The sequence below is a fragment of the Coturnix japonica genome, chromosome 2 (assembly GCF_001577835.2).
Source record: "Coturnix japonica isolate 7356 chromosome 2, Coturnix japonica 2.1, whole genome shotgun sequence".
NCBI lineage: Eukaryota > Metazoa > Chordata > Aves > Galliformes > Phasianidae > Coturnix > Coturnix japonica.
In genome coordinates this window covers 18,088,960-18,114,680 of record NC_029517.1, presented here as the reverse complement: position 1 = coordinate 18,114,680, position 25,721 = coordinate 18,088,960, and the positions used below count along the sequence as shown (strand labels likewise).

General features: G+C 38.6%; 1 protein-coding gene across 1 annotated transcript in view; it reads right to left on the bottom strand.

Annotated features, from left to right (window-relative positions):
- The window catches only part of CUBN (cubilin), a 124,735-nt gene that overhangs the window by 84,951 nt on the left and 14,063 nt on the right, over nt 1-25,721 (bottom strand). The window contains exons 14-27 of the mRNA XM_015853475.2: nt 24,660-24,894; nt 23,948-24,129; nt 23,037-23,199; nt 22,645-22,835; nt 19,520-19,676; nt 18,102-18,280; nt 17,739-17,901; nt 17,282-17,498; nt 16,192-16,322; nt 9,859-10,045; nt 7,532-7,692; nt 6,839-7,020; nt 5,925-6,081; nt 3,322-3,509 (exon numbers count right to left, since the gene is read on the bottom strand). Coding sequence (XP_015708961.1) covers nt 3,322-3,509; nt 5,925-6,081; nt 6,839-7,020; nt 7,532-7,692; nt 9,859-10,045; nt 16,192-16,322; nt 17,282-17,498; nt 17,739-17,901; nt 18,102-18,280; nt 19,520-19,676; nt 22,645-22,835; nt 23,037-23,199; nt 23,948-24,129; nt 24,660-24,894 — 2,493 coding nt within the window. The remainder of the gene's footprint in view (nt 1-3,321; nt 3,510-5,924; nt 6,082-6,838; nt 7,021-7,531; nt 7,693-9,858; nt 10,046-16,191; nt 16,323-17,281; nt 17,499-17,738; nt 17,902-18,101; nt 18,281-19,519; nt 19,677-22,644; nt 22,836-23,036; nt 23,200-23,947; nt 24,130-24,659; nt 24,895-25,721) is intronic.

The following is a 25,721-nucleotide window of genomic DNA, read 5'->3' as shown; positions in this document are numbered from 1 at the left end:
TTATTGAAATTTCACTATAAGGCTCTTTGCAAAACGTTAGACATCCTGTGAGCATTACTAGCCATAAGCCAACATCCTCTGACAGGCCATCTTATATAGCCCACTGCTCAGTTGTTGAGAAAATGCTTTAAGCAACCATGACTAAAGTCAGCAGGTTGGCTTCTCTCCTCAATTTCTGGCACCTAAGCACAAGGGCAGAAAATTACTATCAAGCTGGAAGGACAGGGCTTGCTCCTTCCTACCTGGTGCAGGCATAAATCCACACATGTGCTGCAGCAGTGGCAATGCAGGCCTGGACCAAGCTTAACCAAGGCTCCCTCTGCCAAAAAGAAACACTGCTCACCATTAAGGAATGCTAGCCAACAGCTGCTAACAGCAGGCTGGCTTGCAAGAAGCATCCCATGATCAAAGGAGTATGGGAAATAGGTAATGCAATACACAGCTGATTTCTCATTGCACAGCTCTGACTGCATTTCAGTCTGGAACACCAGACATCTTTTGGACGCTCATCTTGTTCTTCACCTCTTATTTAAAGGTGAAGTAATTGTGTGAACTGTTATTTGCTCTATGTGATGATAGCATCTTTGGTAACTGCCAGCCACAAGGAGTATCTGTGTGTCAGAACTTTTGGTTTTATCATTATTCTACATATTTAATTTCTGACTCATGTGTAGACTAAGCCAGGGAGCAAACAGCAAATGAATGTCTCCTATGTGCATCAGAGTGAGTTAGTCACGAGGCAAAACACTCTTAGAGTGCACATGGGTTTGGGTCAGAAGCATAAGCCACAACTAAACACAAAGCTGAAGAACAGGCCCTTTTCCAGTGTGGAGGCTGGGACCAACCCAGCCAAGTCTCAGGCAGGTCAGCTCTCTGCCATAGCACCACTGCAGCATTTCATCTTGTCTTCCTGTATCACTCACTTCTTTCCCTTAATTCCTTTGCCACCACATCCAACACAACAGCTTGCCCCCATCCTTCTAATCACCAGCCTCCTCATAAGTATATGCAATTGTTGTCACTGCTACCTGCCATGGTTCACCAGGTTGTTACTGTTGGGGCAGTCATAGAGCTAAGAAACAGGTACGGTGTTGCTACCTATTGTGAACAGCTGGTGTGGAAGAGGGGGGATGGGAAAAGAGGTACCTAAAAGCCCTTAAGGAAAGAGAGCACCTGATCAGCACTCAGTTCTGTGAGTGGAGCAATAAGGAAACTGCCTGAGCAGAAGCTTCCAATTTCCACCAAGAAAAAGCTGAAAGGCTCTGGCACATGGTTCAGACACTACCCACTTGGACTGCAGGGAACAGGATTAAGCCTCTGTTTCCCCAGTGTTCTAGTCAGAGCATTAGAGCTTTCCCCTCTTAGGCCTCTTTGCAATAAGCAAATTTCAAAACTAGCATGTGGCAGAAAAGTAATTTTATCTCAGCCAAACAGCTATGAGTTTAGTGGAGGTTTTGATTAACAGTTTTTTCCCCTCTAATTTGCAGTGCAGTTATATGGATTTCAGAGAAGCCCTAAATATCTGCAGACTGTTGAGAAAGTGAGCTGCACATTTATCCCAGATGATTTCCCCTCTCCCCCTACACCACAGAGCACTCCACAACCTTGCCCATACACTCCCCTATTTCAATACAGGGTGAGAGCAAACACTATTCAGTGCCCTGGCTGCTTCAACCTTGTCCTCTTTTTTTTTTTTAAACACTATGGCACATATTTGTCCAGCATGCAAGAACCAAATGAGAGCATTTTTCCAAGTAGTATTTCTTAATGGCATTTGGAGAAGGACTTCTGCAAATAACGCAATATGAATTGCAAATTAAAGCCTTCTTAACACTCTTCCATGACTCTGTTTTTCCCTTGTGTTTTCCTCTTTGTAACTCTTTCAGTCTGTGTTTTCTTTGATTGGAAGCAATGAAGAATTGTTAGAACAAAAAATACTTCTGCTCTCTGTCTCTTCCCTCCCTCTGATACATTTTATTTCTGTTCTTTTAAGTGCTTTGGATCAGGTCCTTGCCTCTGGCACTATTCCTCCAGCCTTGCCTTACATCTAGAATAGCATCTTCTGGCAAGTCTGTTGCTCTTCTCTGGCTGGCTACTGTGCGCAGGGCTCCTGCCTTTCACCGATCAAGGGCTTCAGCATCTGGAGTCCAGCGCTGCCCTCTCCACTTGGCTCCACTTCATTTTCGCTCACAAAACTGAGCCAAAGTTTAAGCAACTTCTGCTAGCACTCAATACAAATACAGTGCTCCCTTGTTTATTTTCTCTGCATGTCTATTATTTCTTTCAATTCCTGGCCAAAACCTGAATAAATCTGGAAGAACACCACCTTTTTTTTTTTTTGCCAGTTCATTACTGATTTTTTTTGAGCTGTGAACACTGGCATAAGGAAGCATGGGGAGAGAGAGAAGTCTAGAGGGAGTATGTTAGCCCAACACTAGGCCTGTTGCTTGGCTTTCTGCAACTCCCCAGTGTACTAAATACCTCCATAAATGCGGGCACTCTTCCTTTTCCTGTCCTTGGCTGTAAGTAGGCTTCTCTAACACGTCTCTACATTACAACTCCTCTTGTGCAAAACCTAAGTAGAGCATAGGGATTGTGCATTGGCATCCTGTACAAGGGTAGGATCTGAATAATAGATTATTTCAGCAAACACCAAAATTATAAAGCAGATTATAACCCTCTGATAATGACTACACTCCATTTCTTGTGTACAAGATACAATACTTAGAGAAATATCTTCTCATTTGTCTTAGAAAAAAAAATTTTATAGGAAAAAAGTTTTGTCATCAATTTACTCATCTCAGAATTTCTTCCACTTCTTTACATGAAGTTGGAGTTGTCATCTTACTTCAGCCATAAAAATAATGCACACATCACAGAGAATCACAGAATGACCCGGGTTGGAAGGGACCTCAAGGATCATGAAGCTCCAAGCACCCTGCCTGGCAGGGCCACCAAACTTTTGGTGACAGAGTAATACACGTTTACTAGATCAGGTTCCTCAGGGCCCAATCCAGCCTGGCCCTGAACACCTCCAGGGACAGGGCACCTCATCTAAGGTGGTTCTATTTAGACCCTCTGTAGCAAATCTAGGCAACCGCATAGTGAAGCATCCTCCCTGTTGCAGACATCTGTCTCAAGGTAGGATGAATTAATCCCTGGCAGTGCTTACCTCCTTGCTCAGAGGAAACTGGGAGAAACCATTTGGACTAAACAATTGGCTTTTAATGCCAAAGTTCAGTAGGATAAATTTACTCCAATCTTATGCATCTTTGTTGCAGTATTTTTTAATGTTCTTGTTTCTAGAATCTGAGTACATACCTTCAAGTAGTCACGGTCACAGTTAGATCTATCTTCAACATCAAAGGCTGTGAAGCTGTAGCTGAGCGTATTCCCCTTTGTGGCCTGAATAGTCCATCTGCAGTGCTCCCTCAGTGGGTAATTATTTGGATAATTTAAACTTTCCAGTACTCCATAGCTTTGGTTAACAGTAAGAACTTCATGGCAAACTAAAAAAAAAAAAAAAAAAAAAGAGGTGATAACTTATATTTGTGCAGTGCTTTTTAGCCCACCATCTTAAAACAAACAACCAATTGAAATTACTATTTTTTACTCATCCACCAATTTTTGTATTGTAGTAAAGATTTTTGGGGGGCCTGATTCCTTAAGTTCCAAATGTATAGTTCCATTGCATAGATTCTTGTATTATTAATTTTTTTTTAACTAATGTTAACAATTTGCCCCCATCATTTTGAAACAGTTTTGTAGAATGGTGCTCAAAGTTTGCCTGATGTATTTCTTAGTAATTTATTTCAGCAAACTAGAAAAAAAGAAATAAATAATCCGATTCCTAAAACAACAAATGGAAACTGTAATGCTTATATTGGATATGCTAGCCCCAGGAATAGGAAGTGGGTATGAAAGGCTTTCAAAAGGAGCTGTGATTTTAATTTCAAGTCATACAATAGCAGCCCAGCAAAAGAACTGGGCACACACCTGGAATAATGAATTTTCCTTGAAAGGCAGAGGAAAAAAATATGAAGTAAGCTAGACAAAAAGTGAAATGACAGCTATGGTACTAGGTCAGTGAGCCTTGTTTTCCTGAGCCCTACTCTCAACTAAAGACAGAAAATGTCAATATGGGTGATTTGTCATCTGGAGACAGCATAAACCATGCACTGGGAGCAGACCAGAGTGGTGCACAGAGAAGACATGGGCAGGAGGCAGGGAGCAGGACAGGCTGCTTGCCTTGTCCAGCAAATCTGCAGTGTTTGAACAACAGAAATAGCTGAGGTTCAATTACTAGATTCTTCCATTGCCTGTCAAAAGTAATAATACACCTACCTTCCACACTTTTTTTTTATTATTATTCTTTCCAACTGATCTACAGAGCAGTAAGATCTGTGTTTTTGAGAGTTCAAAATGCCCAGAATACAGCTGAGGGTCAGGGCCCTTTAGAATGGGGCTTTTCTGCAAAGCTACACTGAGGCATATAACTAATTTGAAAGGACAGGATGAGAAACATGAAATGGATTTTGAAGAATGTAAGATAAGCAAAAGCTGTTACCCCCTGCCATCAAGATTTTATTAGAAACATATCTGGCACAAAGGTGCTTTTGTATGTTAATTTGATGCAAAGTTTTCCTTTGCAATGTTTTCCAATTCATCATTGCCTTTCTTTCATGTGCACACAAATGTATCTGGCATAGAAGCATCCTTATTTTACACCATTACCTTCTACATTTTAGCTTTTGGGCAAGCTATTGAAAGCTTTCTCTGGTGCACGTGCACCTTCAGGAATTAAATAAGAATGCAAAGTGTGGATCATATATTTGAAAGCTCAAGTTCTGTATCTGAATGCTTTGTAAGTGCTTTTTCTGTTTAATCATTTATAGAGAGAGAAAAACCTTTTTCTAATATGTCAACTTGATTTTGGAGCCTGAAAATTACATGATAGATTAACCTGTGTTATCTTTAAGGACTTAAGAAGACAATACTCTTTCACCCTTACAATTATTATGCGTGCCATGTAGTAAACAGCCATAGGGTGTTGTGTTGTTGTTTTTTTTGTAATGCATTTACTGTTGCCCAAAGGGAGGACAATAATCTCTAAAAATTTACAGCAATTTCTAGTAGTTGAACATGGAATATTTAGAGTAACCAAAGAGTTCCTCATTTTGTGTGAGGAGAAATTCCCTATCTTCTAAAGCACATCTAACTACGTAACCTATAATGCATAATGGGGAAAGTAAATATTGGGAAAATATCCAAAGCTATCATTGGAAATAGAAGAACTTTAATTCCTCATGTATCTCTGTATTTTTTGTTTTGCCAAGTGTTATTATTCCAACGTTTCTGGGGTAGAACTATCCTTATACTCACTCTTCGACAAAAAAAAAAAGCATGACCCTTACCACACAATATAGAAAAGAAATGTTTTGAAGTGTTCCCGGTCACCTAAAGCATCCTAAGCACCCCTAATGACCCCTGAGCACTAAGGGTAACTCCCTAATCCTTTGCCATCATCATTCACAGCAGCCCAAAGGACAGAGAAGCCTCCTCTGCCTTCTCAGCTGAAAGATCATGAGGCTGAGCAAACAGGTGAACAAGAACAGTCCAATATACACAGTTAGGGACTTTCAACATTAGGTATTCTGAGTGACTCCTGAGCAGAAAGTGCCATTGGCACAAGTAATAGAAGAAAGCTGATGCGGTGACCCTGCTGCTATGAAATTATCTCCCTGACGGGCAGTTTTTAGTTTTCAGGGTTCTGTGTGTGGAGCAGACTAAGCAATCTGGGTCAATAATAGGCTCTATGCTCTGTTCTCTGCTCATGAATAAATGAGATCATTGACTTGAAGACGATGTTTCAGTGAAAAGCTAAACTATAGAAGTATTCTTTTCATCGTCTTTTGCTTACTTACCTTGTTTGTATTTAGCTAAAAAACCTCCACCATGCAGACTGCTATCTGTCCTCAGTTTTATGTACACACTGTCTCCACTTGAATTGATGAGTGGTGGTATCTGATTCCCACAGAATTTACCAAGCTGTTTAGCATTGCTGCTGTTGCCATCATATATCTTCATGGGAAGAGAAAAAGGAAGAGAGAAAGGAGCATAAAATTTAGAGTTAAGCAGAATAGCATGTTAGTTCCCCCATAAAACATAATTTTGATGATTTTGCTGTTTGTTACAGAATTTGAGATACTAGAACTGTTTCAGCTTTGACAACACAATGCTAACTATCGAATTCTTATAAAGCTGATAGCACGGCAAATCCAAGTAATTTCTCCTGCCAAATGTCTGCCTGGGGAATGGTTTCCAGGTTCACAAGAGTTTAAATATTATTTTTCCTCAGAAGAAGCCTGACAGACATTTCAAAAGCAAGCAAATCAGTGCAAAAACAGGAAGCTAGTAATCAAATACTGGTGAGTTTGAAGGGACTTACTCATTGAGAGGGTAAGAGTGCACTCCAATTCTAATAAAAATAATCCAATAATGATAATTCAAATAGTCTACTTAACTGTTTGAATATGGAATTTGGGATTAAAAACAGAGTTATTGAAACTGTTATGTCTTACGTAGTTTACTAGGAAATATTACTAAGTAATTGATCCAAAATATAGTTAATTTAATAAATATAGACATATTCTCATTTAAGTGGCCTACCTAGACACAAAAGCTTTTCTTCCCCTGTTGCACCTACAGAGACACCACTGCCTATTCTGGGTCTGTTTGCACACGAACATTTGAAAAACAAGACCAGTTGTTTTTTCTTGCCCTTGCATCCATCATATTTAGCTGCCATCTGTAGAGCAAAGTGTCATGGCATACATACCGCAAGGTAATCAAAGTTGCATTTTGGGTGATACTCTAGATGAAATTGTTCAAACTGGATTTCAAATGGGGTTCCTCTGCTTCCTCTGAGCAGCCAGTAGCACTCTGAACTGTGATAATATGGCATAGGGTAGTTGGGAGACATGAAGATGCCAGAACTTGTTGTCAAAGTCCCACCACAACCTGAAAGTGGCAAAGAAACCACGCCAACATTTAACATTAAAAACACCAGAGAATTAGACATGGCACATGAGATTCACACTACTGACTTTTTTTCACATGCCCTAAATATCTCAAGCAATAAACCAAAAACCTGCATTGAGTCAACACTGTTGAATAGTGGAAGAGAGCCCAAAGCACCTAGAAATATTAACCATCTAACGTACGGACTGCTCTTGTTTGATAGTCACTTCACAAAAACCTCTCTGTTACATTCTCACTTAAACAGAAATGAAAGTTGATGCTACGTTAGACCTAGGGAATAGTACGTTCTTCCCTTTAAGGAAGAACAAAGCCCATAAATTAAGAAAGTTATATTATTGATCAGAACAACCTGAATATATGCTATGTAATTAGTAGAGACATACAAGGATGGGAGATAAAAAAGATGTGCAAAAAAAATAAAAAAAGATGGAAAATTAATAATATAAGAAGTAAGATATGTAAGAGGGCTTTATACTCGATATACTCATACCTGCTGATGTACCATCCCATTCTGCTGAGAACCCCTTTCTCGTGCCAAATATGTCACTTACAAACTTGATCCACAGCTTGTTACCATGAGATATTATAACCGGAGGCAGCTCTGTACCACAGTATTTTCCAAGATAAGGAGAAGTTTCATAGCCTCCATCTCTAGAATGGTAGAAAAGAAAAACTTTGTGTCACGGAGAGAAAGCATGAGAAATGCTAACAAAGCAAAAGATTTGGGGATTGTTTCAAGTTCTATGAAAGACTAATCCTGGTCCTTTATCTACCATGGAAAAACAGCTATCAAATACTGCTACCTATGTTAAAAGGTCATACCACAAGCACCTGCTTGTTGGGTATGTCCAGCGCGTTCGCGTAGTGGTCAATACACTGACAGATTCAAATATTCCAGTTGTACTCAATGCTGCTGAAATATTGTTTTAACTAAAGCTAGACTTCTAATCTGATGGGAAAACAGATTCTCATTTCACACTCCCTAGCCCAGTACAGAAGCATCTAAGATTGCTTATTTTAAAAAAATGATATTTACTTCCCATTGCATAAATAGGAATCCATCTCTCAGGCCTCTCACGTTGCATATTTTGAAATACATAGTCATAATTGTTTCTACAAGATTATTAAGTCCATCTAGTCTTTCAATTAAGTACAGTTTTCAGTGATATTTTACTAAAATTGGGATGCACGTCCTACATTTTGTTGTCCTGCACATATCCAATGGAAATAAAGAAGATGACAGCAGTCTGCTTATCAGTTATGTTCTAATCTTCGCGTCAAAATAATACCATTTCATATTAAGCAATCATGTCACAAATATCCTTGTAGGTCATTAGAATAATAAGTATATTTATACTTATATACCAGTGTTATCTTAATATTTATTTATTTATTTAATTAATTAGACAATAGAGCTTTCAAGGTTTATATTGGCTTTTGAGATAAATTTCTTTTAGATCTTGCCACTCTCGAAGGCCTGATTTCTTGTCAGCCTCCCAGATTAAACAGCTTGCTGCCTTCTCAGGTTGCTAGCAGTTAAAAACTGTGCCAGAATCTCCTCTGGCTTGCATCTATGCCCTTGCAGCTGTGGTCAGACGAACATTTTCGTAGTTAAATGAATGCAGTTTGCTAGAGGACACCTCAGGACAAGAAACTAGAATAGGTACTCAACTAAGACTGATCTAGCTACCTCATATAAAGGTGTCAGGTTTGATGAAGCATCTTGTGGAAATCCATTTAGCAATGTGCTGAGCTACACTTGGTGATGTTCTGGACATATGTGAAAGCCTAATTAATGCTGCTGAGCCCTTCCCAGTCACATCAGAGTTAGTTCTCTGCAATACATGAATCTTTCTCAGTTTTTCTCCTCAAAAACAGAAAAAGACAACTATCATAAATTAGGTCAACCCAAAATGAAGGCTGTAACTGTTTAAGTTAAGTTTAGTCTTATTCTGATGCTTTAAGATAAAAGAAAAACTTGGAATATATTGACAAATTCCTGAAGTTTTTCATAACTTTCTCTACCTTGTGTGTACATCTGGAAACAACTAATTCAACAGGAATTCAAAATCTTAGCCCAAACGATTCTGCAGTTTCAGAAAGCAGATTTTTGTTTTGCTCCAAAAAATAGAAGAGCTTAAAGAGGAAAAATCCATACAGAATATCTGGTGTAATGTGCAGAATTAATTTAATCATGGTGCTCACTGAGATCATGAAAACTCATGGCACACTGTGTGAACAACCAGAGGGGCTTAGGAAAAGAAAAATAGGTGTACTGGCGCTTCAAAGTGTAAATCTCACACAGCAGTTTACCACTTGGTGCAGCTGCGTTGTAAGCACGCACCTAGCCTTCCTGCAAACATTACTTTATCCTGCTCAGTCCTCCAAAATTTGAAAGGAATCATCATGCCTGCATCCTGAGTTTGATAGTGATATCAGTAGAGCCAAATAGCACAGATTATGCACACGTTCCTACCGCTGCATCATAGAAAGATGCTCTTTATAAACATAACACAAAATCTCACAAAACGAGCAATAAGACTCTTACTTCTGCTCTGGGGGACTCAACACACGCGCTGTATAGCAGTACAGTCCACACACTCTACTTGCTCTGAGAACTAGGATTTACAAGGTAGGAAAATGGTTAGAGGAGCAGCACAGGGAGAGAAGTAACATTTTAAACTCTCCAATAATTCTTTTTTCCACTTGGACAGCACAGGCCTGCAGTTAAAGCTATAGTTTCCAAAAATGCTTAAGTGGATTTGGATAACTTCTGCAGCTATTGGCAATAAGAACAATAGAAATAATTCAGCTTGCCTTATTTCTATATAATCCTCCGTACAGCGTAAGTTTCCTTCCAGAGTGAAGTTGGTGAAGCTCAACACAATCTGTCTGTTTATTCCCACTGTGATGGTGTAGATGCACTCAGTCTGGACAGGGTAGTTATTTGGATAGTTTGGAGACGTTAGCACACCAGTTTCAGTATTGTAGTTGTGTGAGCACACTTCAAAAAGAACAGAAACGAGTATGAGTGAGTTTGTTATCTGTGCTAAATTAACAGGAGATTCCTATTTCCAAAAATAGGTGTAAACCCAACATCCTTTCCACTATAATTCATCTCACGTACATGACATTGTTGAATGTTATCACTATAAACTTCAAACAGAATTCAGATTTTTCATGCAATTTCTTCTATTTGATTTTTATATTTTTTTTTTAAACTAGAACACTGAACCTGTTACAGGCAGGCAACGTCAGAGTTGTTCCAGCTGGGTAAGTCAGCTTTGCACTAAAACCCAGGTAAGCAGAAAAGGAAACTGAAAGAAGACTCTAGCTACAGGGAGATGCTATATTCTCAGGCATTCTATTACAATCAGATCTGGGAGATAGGGCTTTTAATTTATTTCCCCATTTTCAGGGTCATAAGGGACAACCAGCTGGAAAATAATACAATCAGACTATAGAACAGATGACTTCTACCTAAAGCCTAAATAAATTACATTGGTTCTTCTGTAAGCATTGGAGCAGCATCTTGGTATTATGAAGCGAAAAGAGGAAAACAGAATGTACTAATACAAAGCCAGAATCTGAACAGTTACATATGTGTGTATGCATTTGAAAGTGCAGATATAACATATATGAGTAAAAACATCTTCTACAAAATGGTTTATGAGACTTATTTTGGAGAGAACAATTGCATGCATTTGGGAATCTTGATGTTGACACAGCACCTGGATAAACATGAATAAGCCTGAAAATCAAATGAGATCATCAAATGAGATCAGGTAAGAGAGAAGTTACAGAGATGGTGAGGAATCAGATCAGTAGGCAAGAGAGATTAGAAGAGCTTTACTTATTTAGCCTAACAAGTGAAGAAGGACAGAGAAAAACATCAAGAGGCACGAAGTACATAAAAACATAACACTCTCTTAGGGACACAGCAAGCACCAGAATTAATAACTGTTCATGAATACAGATACATAGAAATTAGGAGATAGTGTGTCTCAGGGACTGAATTTAGAGCAATCATGCCACCAACATAACTCAAGCAAAACTGGGGGAAGGTCACTATTTCTTTTTGTTATTATATATTTTGATTAATTTAATTAGGAATGGAATCATACCATAGTTCTTGGGGGGAAAAAAAGGCTTTAAATTATAGGTTGGATTTGAAATCACTACAGTTTCATTCTGATTCCTTTATTCCTCTGTTTCAGACCCTACAGGCTGCAAATATAAGACATTCTATCAAATGGTTCAGATGAAATATAAAATACAACCAAACATGAGCATAATATTAACTTTAATATAATTTGAATCAGTTGTCACAGAGCTCTGAAACCTGTCTTCTAACATAGCACAGCTGCACTGTAGTAATACTTTTAAGTAGTGCTTTGAAATGCATGGCAGGTTAAGGGGAAGGTCTAAAGCAGAAGCGAAGGCCTTCCATGTCTAAGGTTGGTCACTTCCCCAACTGTTCTGTATCCATTCTAGCTAGTAAAACACTTCTGCTTTTTCTGATGTTTAAAATGAAGTGCAGAATGCCCAGTGCATGCTCCTGATCTATCACGAGACGAACGAAGAAATATAACACAGAAACAGACCAATAATTTTCTGCCATTGAGTTGTGCTTTGGTGATTAGCAAGTCAGAAATTTGTCTTGCACTAGTTCACCCCAAATCACTACCTATTAAAACTTTTTACCTGGAATTTTAATAATTTGGGTTATGTTATAATATTCTGTAATATATTAATGTAACAATCATGTTAGTCTTGGCCCCTTTAAAAGGCTGTGCTTATAATATGCATGCAGTGCTGCTATCACACCCCTGGTGCTTTATGACGTATCATCAAACCCCTGATCCTCTAGTCATAAGACTTTGTGATAATCCTGCCTGCAGGGTTAGAAAGATGGCTTAGAAATGTGACCCAAAATATTCCTAAAGGCTTGTTAGACAGAAGGCAATTAAAATTAAATTGAAAAAGGTGTATTATTTATTAGGTTACTTATTTCTAATTAATTATTGCTGTCTATTTATTTTTTTAAGATGGATGCCTGACTTGTGAACATGTAATGCACAAAGGGGTTGTAACATCTCTATTTCTTATTCACTCAGGGACTGAGACCATCTTTCAACCTGAAGAATATTAAAATTGATGTACTAGATAAGGGCCCTTTGGGTAAAATTAGCTTCAAGAAAGCCAAATCATTTTTATCAGCCCCTTTAAGAACAATCCCCACAGAACTGGGGAGAATGTCAAGGTTTCCTCCCTCACTAAAGTTTGCTTTCTTGGCAGTAATCCATTCAAAAGATCATATCCAAAGTTCGCTGCTTTAAACTACGTGCTGTATTCAGTTTTCATGAATAAAGCATGAATTATGAAGAATTGTAAGTTTATTTTTAGTAATCTTCATTAAGATCTAAGGCAGATAAATACAGATAGTGAAGAGTGACTGCCTTCGAAACATCAGACTTCTGGCTACAGTAGAATAAATCTAAATGTAAACTAGGATTAGGAAACACAAATGAACCCACATTTTGTGTCAGCCAACTCTTTTCTGGTAAATGGATCCTTGTGCTATATTCTACATGCAACAAGAGAGCTGACACTTCTTCTTTGCAGTCACTCCACTAATGCAGCATTTGGGGTTCACTAGTCACTGAAAGACCCTGTGTGACTGCGCAACTGTTAGCAAGGTTAGCAGGAAAAATGAACTTGGAAATTTGTGCCAAAGTTTAGAACACAATCCAAGTTCATATTGTGAATACTGTATGCCTGAAATAAATACAAACTCAAACATTTATAGCGGCTCATGAAAATCTAAAGGCAGCAGCAATGGTCCTGGACAATTGTACATCTTGCTTTGGCAGCAAGTGAGGTTTTGTGAACTATTCAATCTGCTTTTTGATTTTGGTCCTGAACGTGTTTGCTTGTCTGAAGAAAAAAAAAAAAACAACAAACCATAAATGGCATTAACTTGCTGTAATAGCCATCAGTGGAGAAAAATGCCAGCTTTTGTACCACTCACTTATGCAGTCGCGCATAGTTCAGAAAATTATATCCATGCCTTTCCCATAAAGAGATATTCAGTGGTTGCCACAAGTCTAATTAATAAAAAAAAAAAAACCAAAAAACAAAAACTGTAGCTTCATATATAAAAAGGCAGTTTTCTTTTGATGTCACTCTGCCAAAGGAAAACTCATATCCCTAACAATTACACTCTTATGTAACATAATGCATGTTTAGGAAAATAGAAAAGGGAGGAACTTTCACATGAAGCGAGTTCCTCACCACTGGCAATGGAAAAGCACATCTGCACCTCAGGGTCTTCAGCTACTGCTGCTAGCAGATTCCAGCAGGCTTAGTTTTTACCAGGAACACATACAAAGGTCCTTTGTAATGTTTCAACCCAAACTTCTCAGAAACACTAGGTAATGCTACATACATCTTTCTCTATTTTAGCCCAGCCTTATTCAGCCATACTGTGACTCTGTGCACACATTTGTCAAACATTTCTTTCCATTCTTGCATTTGCCCATTCACTTAAAGAGAAAAGCCAAACAACATCCTCCTAATAATTACTGTCTTTAAACTGCATGGTGCAAATTGATAAGTCAACTTTTATTTGGCTACTAATAAAGACATACAAAACTCAGGATGGGTATTAAGAACAATTTCTTCATAGAAAGAGTTGTTGGCATTTGGAACAGGCTGCCCACAAAAGTGGCAGAGATACCATCTGTGAAACAGTTTAATGAAAAGGAAGGCATAATGCTGAGGGACATGGTTTGGTGGGCAATAAGGGAGGTAGGTAGTTGGCTGGACTAGGTGATCTGAGATCTTTTCCAACCTTAATGATTCTATGATCTATACATCACTGTCAGGTGCACATTTAAGTCTACAGGCTCAAAATACTTTCTTCATCTTTCTCTAACTCTGCCTTCTGCAGTAACTCATTCTCAACTAACACAACACACAATGAAGCTGTTCAAAGCCAAGTTATCTCTCTTGTGAAATCACATCATTTATAATTCAGGCTGATAAGGAGAAGTCATATCTTTCACCAAAGCCAGAGAAAGACCAGGGATAAAATAAGAAAAAGGTATCAGGAAATCAACCTGCTAAAAGCTCTGTTAAAGTTGCCATTCTTGCCAGAAAGGATAAAGTGGAGCCTCCTTAATGAATAAATAATGTTCATTAGTGAGAAGTCATGGATAATAAAATATGTCTGGATCTTTCAATACCTGAGCAGTATTTTCTGTAATAACTAAGCCTTTTCAGTAATTTTACTTTTTTTCTGTGGCTTTGTCATTCAAGATATGCAAAAGAAAACCCAAAGATCTACTGCAGTATTTATCTGTTGTGACAATCATCTATCTGGTACGTGGAACCACAGAATCTGGGACTCAAATGACTAACCTCAAAAGACAGATAGCCAAGAAATAAGCATCTGAGGTACTGAAGTGTAAGTAGGAAATAGACACTTTAGACAACTGAGAAGTGTGTGGGTAAATTTGACAGAAGACTTCCTGCCTTTTGAGTTATTCATAGCTACTAGCTAACGGACTGCTAAAACAACCGCCTGTATTTTATGGATCATAGACATGCCCATATCTCATTGCGTTCAAGCTTTCTAACAAGGAAGTACAGCTTTGCATTTATTTTCTACAACTCCTCAAATAATAAATCACAGATAAACAGTGCTAACAAGAACATCCTTTAGTAAGGTACGTAGGGAATAAATGTAGTTTTGTTGCACAAAGTGTTTTCTGCACTCAGACATATCCTCTTTTTTTCCCCCCTCCTATTCTTTTATTTTTAATACCTTCTTTTGATAATGTTGTCCATCTCTTCAATAGTTCATTGTCTGTAAAGTAACTCCAGGAAAAAGCCTATTGAAAATTCTAATATGAACCAGAACAGCTTTGGCCATTTCTGATATTGGTTACGCTGTAGCTTGCTAAAAAGAAATACAGCTCAAAAAATATGAAGGATTCCTACTGAGCAAGGTACATTATTAGAACCATATTTTCTTAGCAGAAAAAGGAAAATAGACTGCAAGTGTTAAAAAAAATCCATAGCATTGGTAATTCTTTCAGCTATTATTTCAGCAATTTGCTACATAAGTGTAACTAGATATATGTAAGATGAATAACAGACCTAAAAGTCTCACAGTGGGGAAACTGAACTTGATATAATTTCATGGGAGCGGGAAATTACTTCTCACAGTGAAGTCCACACACACATTTGTCTTCTCCCAGGCCACTGCAACTTCAACACTTTATTTTTAATCAAAAATGAATGCTAACAGACCACTATTTATGACAACTGAATTATAGTATTGCTATGCGTGTTCTGATGCCAAAGGAAAGACATTTCTGCAAAGAGGAGAAATTGTGGTTTCAACTTTTTGATAAGGTTATTAGTCTCAGTAGTTTTTTTCTGCTTTGCCATACAGGCAAATTACAGTGGGTAAAGTGGAAAAAAAAAAAAAAAAAAAAAAAAAAGCACACTTCTTCTAGAGATCATAATTTTAGCTTTGAGAGTGAAGAAAGCACGTTTGCAGCATTTCTTATTAAAGATTCTATTAAGACCTGTTGGAGCCCATCCAGAGGAGGCTCTCAAAAATGATCCAAGGGATGGAACATCTCTCCTAGAAGGACAGGCTGAGCAAGCTGGAGCCATTAATGAACAATAGTAATATTTTTGTGACTTTTTGCCCACAATGAACACTGCACCTGAATAGAAGCTAAACTACTTTGTAAGGAACCTGAGATGTTCAGGTGGCCTTCTGGTAAACTAAACTTTCCTCAATAGCAAAGCTTCCCAGATCATGCACACTCAGCTTTGAGTGAACAGAGCAAATTCAGGAAATACTTCTCCTAAATAATTCATGCATTTCTACCATGTCAGCTCTTACTGACTCTGTAAAGAAAACAGCAGCATTGCTTGCAGAAATTGTTTACTGTGTAGGACATATTTCCAAAGAGGAAAACACTTTTTGAATCAAGTAGCTATATATAAGAAGGAGGTAGAGAAGGGACCAAGCAGCCTTATGTTAACACAAAGTTTCTGTTGCTTATTGTGGTTACTTACAGTGACAACTGAAAACATTTACATTTGCATAATGACATACTGACATGTTACCTTTTGATGCATCCAAGGAGATATAATTTGCTGAAAAGCCCTCAGAAGAAATGCTGTGGCTGGTCACAAAGTACAACATCATCACGTTGCCTCCACTAGTAAAAGATGGTGGAATTGATCTTCCACAGTACCTGCAGCAAAAAAAGTAACCCAAATAGAGCAGCAGTACTATGAAGCATCTGTATTACTGGAAGTAGATTCATTTTTTATGAGAAGTTTGCACAGCTGCACATACACAAATGTCTTTGAATTCCAGAAATCACAAACAAACCCTGTATCACAAGGCTAAAATAGAATTCTTCATGTACAGAAATACAAATCTAATGCGTGAGGCAAAGTCAGAGGAGAAACTGTTTATCAACTTCTCCAGTTCTTACTGAAAGTCCATGCTGTACCTACAACATAGTCAGAGTGGCTGACAAAAGACCAGGGTAGCAAAATGCTCTCTACTACAATATGATGGTCAATTGCTCCTTATTTTCCCAAATATTGCCATGTCCAGCAACTACTTCACAGACTGTAGCTGCAGTTTCTGTGCTCAAGTAGATAAAATGTTCTTGAATTCTAGGTTAGCAAATAAATCCTGTATATATCAGAGCTGCTTAAGTGTGGGAGAGGAGAAAAGATTCATCAGCCCTTTCTGCCCTAATAAAACAGCACGAATCAGGAGGAAGAGAAAATAAAACTGTATAAAACAACAACTTCAGTTTAGTTCTTGCTGAGACAGAATACACAACCTTTTATTGAATCTATTTGAAGTAATCTTTCTTTCATCTCTGCAAGCATTCCAAATCATGTATTTTCCTTAGAACGGATATATTAATGCTTTTGAACATATTTCCCATACATCAAAATGTTAATGGAGTTGGACAATGGCAGCTATTATCCCAGCATATCATTTATTAAATGGGGTTCTCATTCTGTGGTTGAGGAAAGGAAATTGCCTTTACTATGCTAGCAGAAGAATTAATGTTTCAGTGGTGTGATTAAACTACACACAAAATTTAAGGAAGAAAATTAGATGGAAAGGTGTACAGAGCAGCACACACTCTACAGTAATTAAGCTCCATGGGTTAATGAACTTACTCACCTTCCTAATTTTTGCATAGTGCTGTTGTCATATATTTCAAGATAATCCATTCTGCATCTGTTATCAAATGGCAAGTTAAATGAAGTGAACGTCAGGCGGATAAGGTAGCCAGGTTGAATATTGATGGTCCAGGTACATTTAATACCATGTAGGTATAAATCCGGGAAACCAGGACTTGTAATGGTTCCTTCTGATTCACTGAGAGACTCGCCACATACTGTGGAGATTTTAAATAAGTTAAATAATATATTAATTTAACTACAAGGCACTTCAAACATGTGTTACTTTTCTGATATTTCATGAAAAATTTTGTCTCACGCATATCACACTGTGATTCACTTAGGTTTTTTTTTCCCTTTCATTATACCTTTGTAAAATTTGATAGGCCACTGTTTTCAGCATACAAGAAAATCTGTAAAATCCCAACACCTTATACACAAAACCAAAAAATTCTTACCTGTATCTAATGGCCAGTACTGAGCTCTGAAGCCAACGTTGGTAAGAGAGGATGCGCTGAATTTTATATAGAGATTGTTCCTTGTAGATTGCACTCTAGACGGTACAGCTGTACCACAATATTTCCCCAAAAGAGGAGATTCTGTGCTGTTGCCATCTCTGACCTGAAAAACAGTATATTCAAAATACTCCATACAAAGTTCAATTGTTTTAAAGTTGTAAAAGCAAATAACTTCATAAGAACAGTACAAAAGGCATCCTCAATAAATCACAAAGTTCTGCTTTTGTGGAGATGAGTATGAGGACGAGCACAAAGCTAAGAATTTCTGAGAGTTATTCATATTATACATGTAGTATTCTTTACCTCAACATAGTCTGAGTTGCAAGTTGTTGTATTTCGAATGTCAAAGTCGGTAAAGTTAAGAATCACCACTTTGCTCACTGGCTGGGAGATGATCCACTCACAGGTCCTTGGTTGGGAGAACATCCTTGGGTAGTAAGGTGAACGGATAATACCTTCTCCAGACAGGGAGCCTCCACAGGCTGCCAACAGATGCCAAGAATCAGTAGTTGTGATGGATGGTCTTGATAAACTCATCATGCAATATCTATCAAATACCACTATATCATCATCATTAGAAGAAAACCATACCTAAAAACCTGTCTTCTCATAGCATCTACTGTGGTTCAGCCAGCAAGAATTAAGAATATACTTAAATGTATATGTACAAAAGATCAATTTAACACTGACCGTGAATACTTTGAGATTTGACTCATTTCACAAAATCTTTTGAGTTGGACCAGATGGCCTCTAAGGATCCCTCCAACTCTTCAGCAATGAAGAAGGACACAAGGTGCTCACCACTTCTCCAAACAAAAAATCCTCTTCCTTACATCCAGTCTGATCTTCCCTCTTAGTTTGAAGTCATTTCCTCTCATCTATCACAACAGATCCCACAAAAGTTTCTGCCCCCTTCTTTCTCACAGCCCCCCTTTAGATATTGAAAGGGCTCTATCAGACCTTCCTGGCTCCTCTTCCTTTCTCCAGTCTGTCCTCACAGGAGAGATGTTTCATCCTTTGGAGGACTTCTGTGGTCCTCCTCCAGATGAACTCCAACAGGTCTACATCTCTCCTATGCTCAAGACTCCACATCTGGATACAGTACTCCAGGTGAGGGCTCACCAGCACAGGGCATACATGCAGGATCAACACACTTCTTTTGATACAGTCCAGGATGCACATTGCTGGTTCACGTCCAACTTGCTATCCACCAATACCCTCAAGTTCTTTTCAGCAGGGCTGTGTTCTACCATCCTTACACCTCCCAGCATGCACTAATAGTAGGGGTTACCACAACCTCAGACTTGCACTTGAATTTACCAAACCCCCATGAGGCTCACCCAGGACCCCTGCTCAAGCCTATCTAGGTAAAGATTTCTTTCACATGCTTAGGCAGATTAAGAACTAAAAGATAGAAATAATCAAAGTACAAATATTTAGCCAGAGTTATGTTATCTTTGGTACGTTAGTAGCAAGCAACATATTAATAATAGAAACAATAGGGAATAAGTTTCCAGATACAGCAGAAGTGTCTACAACAAACCTACTGCAGACATAGTCTTTTTGTTTCTAAAAGCAGCACTGAATAAACAAACTATTTTGTTCTTTCCTTTCTTTTGAAGTTTATCTTAGATCTAGTATGTGGATAATATAGGAGCAAAATCATTAAAAGCATTCAAATTACAAACAACTTCACCATGAAAGTCAACAGTTCTTCTTACCAACTTGGTAAACAGCCCTGAAGCTAGCCCTTTGCACAGAAGTGTCAGACTTGAACTTGATCCAGAGACTGTTGCTGGTAGAAGTGATTGGAGATATAACTGCACTTTGACAGGCTCTGGTAATCAGAGAAGACATCTCACTGTCACCATCTCGAACCTAATCATCAATAAGAAAAAAAGAAATACATAAGATCATAAATAGAGACTTTCAAGAAAAGGCTGGATCAAGCCATGGGCAACCCAATTTAGCTGTGCATGTTGCAGTAGATTTGGACTAAACAACCTTTAAAGGTCCCTTCTAACTCTAAGGATTCTATGATTCTATCATAAAAGTGTTGGTGCTTGATACCTAAACTCAATGATCAGCACTGAAGACAGACACTACTATCACAGGTCTCAAGGAGGAAACAAACTGTCTCAGTGAACCACAGCTTTGGCACAGTTTGGGCATGTGCTTCCATAAGTGACATCTTCCATATGAAGGAGACAGGTAAGTTGTTCACCAATGATAACTATGATTTTTATTTTTATTTTGCCAGCACTAGAATCCTTCTGTGGAAAAGGAAAGAAGATTTGTAATTTCTTTGCTCTAGCTATGGCACTCCTCCAGAAATACCATATCACATAACACCTATACATCAACACAGCCAGAAAAAAAAATCACTAACAAAAAGTATAACTGAGTCTATGAGCAGTAAAAAGGCATACTGACATTGTTCCATTTTTTTCTGAAGGGCTCAGTGCATAAAAATGATAATAAAGCTATAAAAGCTTTCAGCTTATACCTTCTGCACTGCCACTGCACTGACATTATTCAGTTTGTTAATCAGAGGAGACTGCATCATGTGCACTCTCTTATGAATCATGAGTATCAATGAGACTAGGACAGAAAGAGATATTTGCATCTCCAATCTTCAGGACCAGAACCCACAAGCTGTGAGTAAGACTGCAATCAGGCCAAGCAGAAGTATAGCCAAGGAGCTCTGAACACCCTCTGAAGCACTCATTCCATTCCAACAGGAGCGCCAACAAAGCGAGGTCCCAAAACAAGCCCCCTGCTATTTGTCTATCAGGGACCAAGTGAGGAACAAACGGTTCTCAAATTCCCTCTCATCACCTCTTCTCTCCTCCTCAGCTGCGTCACTTCATGGGCTGAGAAAGAAGGCAGGGAGGCCTTAGAGTGGTGAATAGACAGGTGAGCAGGCAGTGATTGGACTGCTTGTTTAGCAGCTTCCCAGGGGAGAAACTGTTCCCTTACTAATACACTTGAAATTTCCCTGGGACCTCAGTTCAAGGTGAGAGAGTTATATGGGATTCATGGGGAAGTAAACGAAAAACCAAAATTTGAGCTGGAGGACTCAGAAAACCTTTGTAAAGAAGTTTACAGAGTATAGTTTACACGAGTTTCCTTTTTTCTTGACCTGTCTCTGCTTACGTTTTTTGGTTTATGAAGTCCAAAAACAAGTGATAAAAGTAACAGGTTCTCTAAACCAAGTGAATAATGTCTCATATTGCCAGTTAGAAGGATGAAGGAAAAGAAGCTGGCTTGGCTAACACCTTATCTCTGCTCTGTCACAGTCTTAAAGAAGAAGTTTTATTGTGTCTAGTTTCTTATTGCAGACCCCTTGTTCCAGGCTGCTCCTTCCTTAGTAAAAGACTAAACATCCCTCCCTCAGCAAGTGTCTGCAAGCAGTGTCTGGCTGCTGTGATTTCCTGTAGTCACTAAAGATGGGAATAATATGCTACTTCTCAAAGTGACAAAATAATTGTCAGAGTGATTTTTAACATAGCTTAAGCATCCAAAAGCAAAAATCCATCTCTCCAGTCGAATTTCATCATAACACCCAGTGAAACAGTATTTTAGAAAAGCAGATGTGGAAAATGGGCTTTGAAAAAAACAAAACTTGTAGAGATTCACAAGAATCATGGCTGAGCTGAGTAGGTGAGAAGGAAGGCAAAGAAGTGGAAAAGCAGACAAATAGAGGAAAACTGAACTGCTTGTGACTGATCAGCAAACAAGGTAAATGCTGAATTAATACAAACTGATTGCGTCCAACAGAACTGGTTTTGTTTCTCTGGCTGTAGTGAATTTAGCTGCTGTTCTGCCAGCAATTAGCATGAGGAGTACCAGGCCAAACAAACAAAAGCTGTCTGTGTTCATTAAACACACTTCTCCTCTCATTACAAAAATTAATTACACTTCATTCCAGGCAAAGTCTCCGAGTTAAAGGAGGAGGAACAGAAACAACGTTAGCACAAAAACAAATCTTACAAAAACAGATTAACTAAAGGGAGCTCACAGGACCTATGCCTCACTTACTCAGAAAGAAATTAAACACAAAACCACGTAACCGCACAGTCCCACTGTGCCACGCTGCTGCTGTTGTAGCTGCCTGTAAGCCTGGCCTTGCTGGGCCTTGGGCTGTTTCCCCCAGCACCTCGTCACTGGCCACAAGCTTCCCTCCTCCCTCCACCTGGCTTAGCCATGACAGCTACATCAACCAGGGGCTGGGGCTGAATGTTTTATGTCTGTTAATGTCCATGTAGTGCAACCACAGTTTGGTATAGAGGGCACTATCAGGCAGCCATTCCATGTACGATGAGGTTCTTCATGATTCCTTGAGTTATGGCGAGCTGGGCCATGGCACAGAGGACAGAAGAGGGTGCAGGCTGGTGCCAAAGAACCCACCAGAGCTTGCTGGGACCCGAAGGATCTCCCACCTTGCCTAGGGCTGCAGTTCAGCTCTCAGGACCATCAACCACTCCCCATCAGGGCTGCAGTAGAGCCAGGCTCCAGCTCCCACCCACAGCACAAGGCCTGGTCCAGCCTTGGCTTGTTGCTATCACCCAGAGAAAGGAATTCATTGCCTGAGGGTGACACCAGTCACCCTGTTTCTGCCTGAGGTGGTGGGACACTCCTGGCTGTGATGCTCAGCCCTGCTAGAAAGATTTCCTTGTTCTCTCATCTTTCATTCCCTCACAGTTTGAGAAACCCAGCACATTGGTATACTTAACCCTCTAATTAAAATCTGTTTCTGCAGTGGTCCTTGAGAAAGAAATCACGATACCTTGGTTTGTCAATGCATGTAAACAACCTTCCAAATTAACTGCTAACGAAAAGTCACCTCGATAAAACTCAGTGAACAACCAGCGTGGCTCTCCAGCTCCAAATGAGTAAAGTTGAGGTATATTTTCTCATCCTCTGGTTGTCTGATAATGTAGATACATTGTCGACTGTTGATAAAAGGGTTAGGCCAGAAAGGAGATGCAATAACACCTTCACTTTCAGTGTAGTTTCCTCCACAACTTGGATCTGCTGTATTAAGAAAGCAAAAACATAAGCTGAGATATTCACAACTACATTAATTATTTTAGTTTAGGTTGCCCCTGAGCAATGGCTGCAAATCCAAGACACACTGTGTTATTAAATTGCAAGTGTTAATTACAGACATCTGTCTCCCATTGGCTATGTCTTAGAAAGGCCACAGACTAAACTTTAAGGTTGATTTTTACTTACCAGCTGATGTTGTATAGACAATGTGAAAGCCTTTATCAGTAACCATACTATCAGAGTGAAAGTGAATCCATGCATATGGTCCGGTGGTTTGGAGTGGGGGTGGAGATCTAGTGCTACAGTATTTACCAAGGACAGGGTCTTGTGGAAGAAGACCATCTCGAATCTAGACAGAATGATAAACCACTTTTTAGGATCATTAGATGTGTCAACTGTGGACAGTACAAACACTCAAAGTTTTGATGGGGAGGGACAGGAGGAAAGCCCATGGTGAAAGCTCTTTATGAAGTTCCCCTCAGACACACAGGAAATAGAAACAGACCAACCAGATTAGCTGATGGTGCTCCTAGGAGAATCATGGGGTTTGTGAAAGGGGAAACAAAAAAAAAAACCCCAGCCATTATCAGTTCTAGTGTTTAACTGTTTTCCTGAAAACACACTCACAGTACTCAGTTATGGAGTACACAGCTCACTCATTTCTGAGAAAACGGTGAAAAGTATTACTTTGCATTTGAGAATTAGGCCTAAGATCACCCAAAATGTAATAGATCATACTATATTATGAACCCATTAATTTTAGATTCTTTCATCTAATTCTTTTATGTAGGTTGATATTCAAATAGGAAGTTGGAGACTGAACTTCACAAGGAAGTGAAGACACCAGACATTTGACTTGAATCTCATCCTCTCTAGTTACAGGACTTCCACTGACTTCAGCAGAGTGGAATTTCATCATCTTTTTGTTTTACTAACAGTACCTGAGTGCATTAATAGCTTTACTAAGCACAAATGAATATTTTGACCAAAGACTTAATACTAAACAGTAAATTTCTCTACATATAAAAGTTCTGAAATAACTTATTTTGCAGTAATATTGTCATAAAATGAAATCATAATGCACAATTAACCCTTACCTCTAAATAGTCATAACTGCAGTTCTCATGGTGTTCTAGGCTTAGTGTGCCGAAGGCAAAAGTGATGAGGAGGCCAGGATTGGTTGAGATGGTCCAGAAACAATCTCTGTTTACAGGATAGTTACCAGGGTATCCTGGAGAACTTATTGACCCATAAGTACCTGTTACCTCACCACCGCATTCTAAGAGAAATGAGACATAGAACAATATAGTCTTTAACACCACACATCAGGTCAAATGTTGAACTGCAGGTACTCAGAATAAATTCATAAACAAAAAAACTAACCCAAACAAACAGAACAACTAGCACCTCCCCCTCCTCATACCAGCTGGGTAATGGCAGGGGCAACTTGGGTTTATATCTAAGGAATAGCTTGGTTGGTTAAACCTATACCTCATCCTTTGCTTTTATTTCTTCCAAAAAAATAATCTGTTTTCACTTTTCTGTGTCCATATTTGTCAATTAGTAATTACTTATCTAATAATGTAAATCACAAGGGAAAAAAAAACAACAAAAAACACTAAAAAGAGCATTTCAGTAAACATTCCTTGAAATAAAGAAATAGTTCCTCCTATGGAATGCACTTCCTGAAAAAGCCATTTAATTGATGCTACTACAGCACTTTACATTTCTTAATTAGAAGAAATAAACCAGCCATTTTCCCCCACAGCTATAAACACATTGCATTACCTGACATTTCATCAAGCTTACCAGGATCTCGAGAATCCCACTGAACAGTAAAACCTCCTGCAGTAATGGCGTGATTTGAGAAAAACCAAAAATAAAGGGAATTGTGGGAACTGAAAAGCTCTGCAGGAGGGTTGGAACCACAGTATTTTCCCAGCATATGTGCTGATGCCGAACCCCCATCGTGGATTTGAAGGAAGTCAGAGTTGCAGTCAGTACTTTCCTCCAGATGGAAGAATGGGAAAGTAATATGCAGAGTCTAAAAGAAAATAACATGAAATAAGTAATCTCTATTTTTCCCATGTGCTAAGGTTGTGATGTAATCCTATACAGAGCTGATATTTTCATTCATGTGGCTTTAAGAATCTTTGTGTTTGGAGTCATTATTTCATTTTCTGAAGGGTTCCAGAACAGAAGATACTACAGAATCTTAGAGTCAAAACAAGGGGGAGGAGATCAAAAAGGATGCGGACAGAGAAATAGCATTATTCCTATAAACACAGGATTGATATCATTTCCTTTGTCTGCCAAATACTATACTAAAAAAGGCTTGAAATCTAATCTAGAAAGTTTTATGATCTAGTCTGTGATTGAATATATTGTCATGGGAGTTTTGTGCATACAATCCAGTGCACTATAAACACACTCTATATAAAGTGACATACCAGCTTCAAGTAACTTCAGATCCCCTGCAGATGTGCTTTGATGTAGCTCTGCTAAAGATAGTAGTAGTGGCTCTAAGTCCTAAAGCTGAAGGTATGCTGCATATAGTGCTCCATAAATCACTGGCAACCACTAATTTATAAAACTATTTACTTCATTCCCATGCCGTATCAAAAGCAGCTTGAAATTTTTAATCCCCAGTAAGAAGTCCAATACTGAAGAGTGATGCAATACATCTTTTTATAGTGAATTATAGCACAAATTATTAGTTGCAGAATCAGAATACAACATTTAAAAATTAAATCCTTAAAATAATTAAATGTAACTATTATATAAAGCTACTGATCACATGAATTGAGCAGTTCCCATTTCTGTATCCCAGAAGCAAGAAACAGAAGATTGCTCCAATATCACTTAACTTAT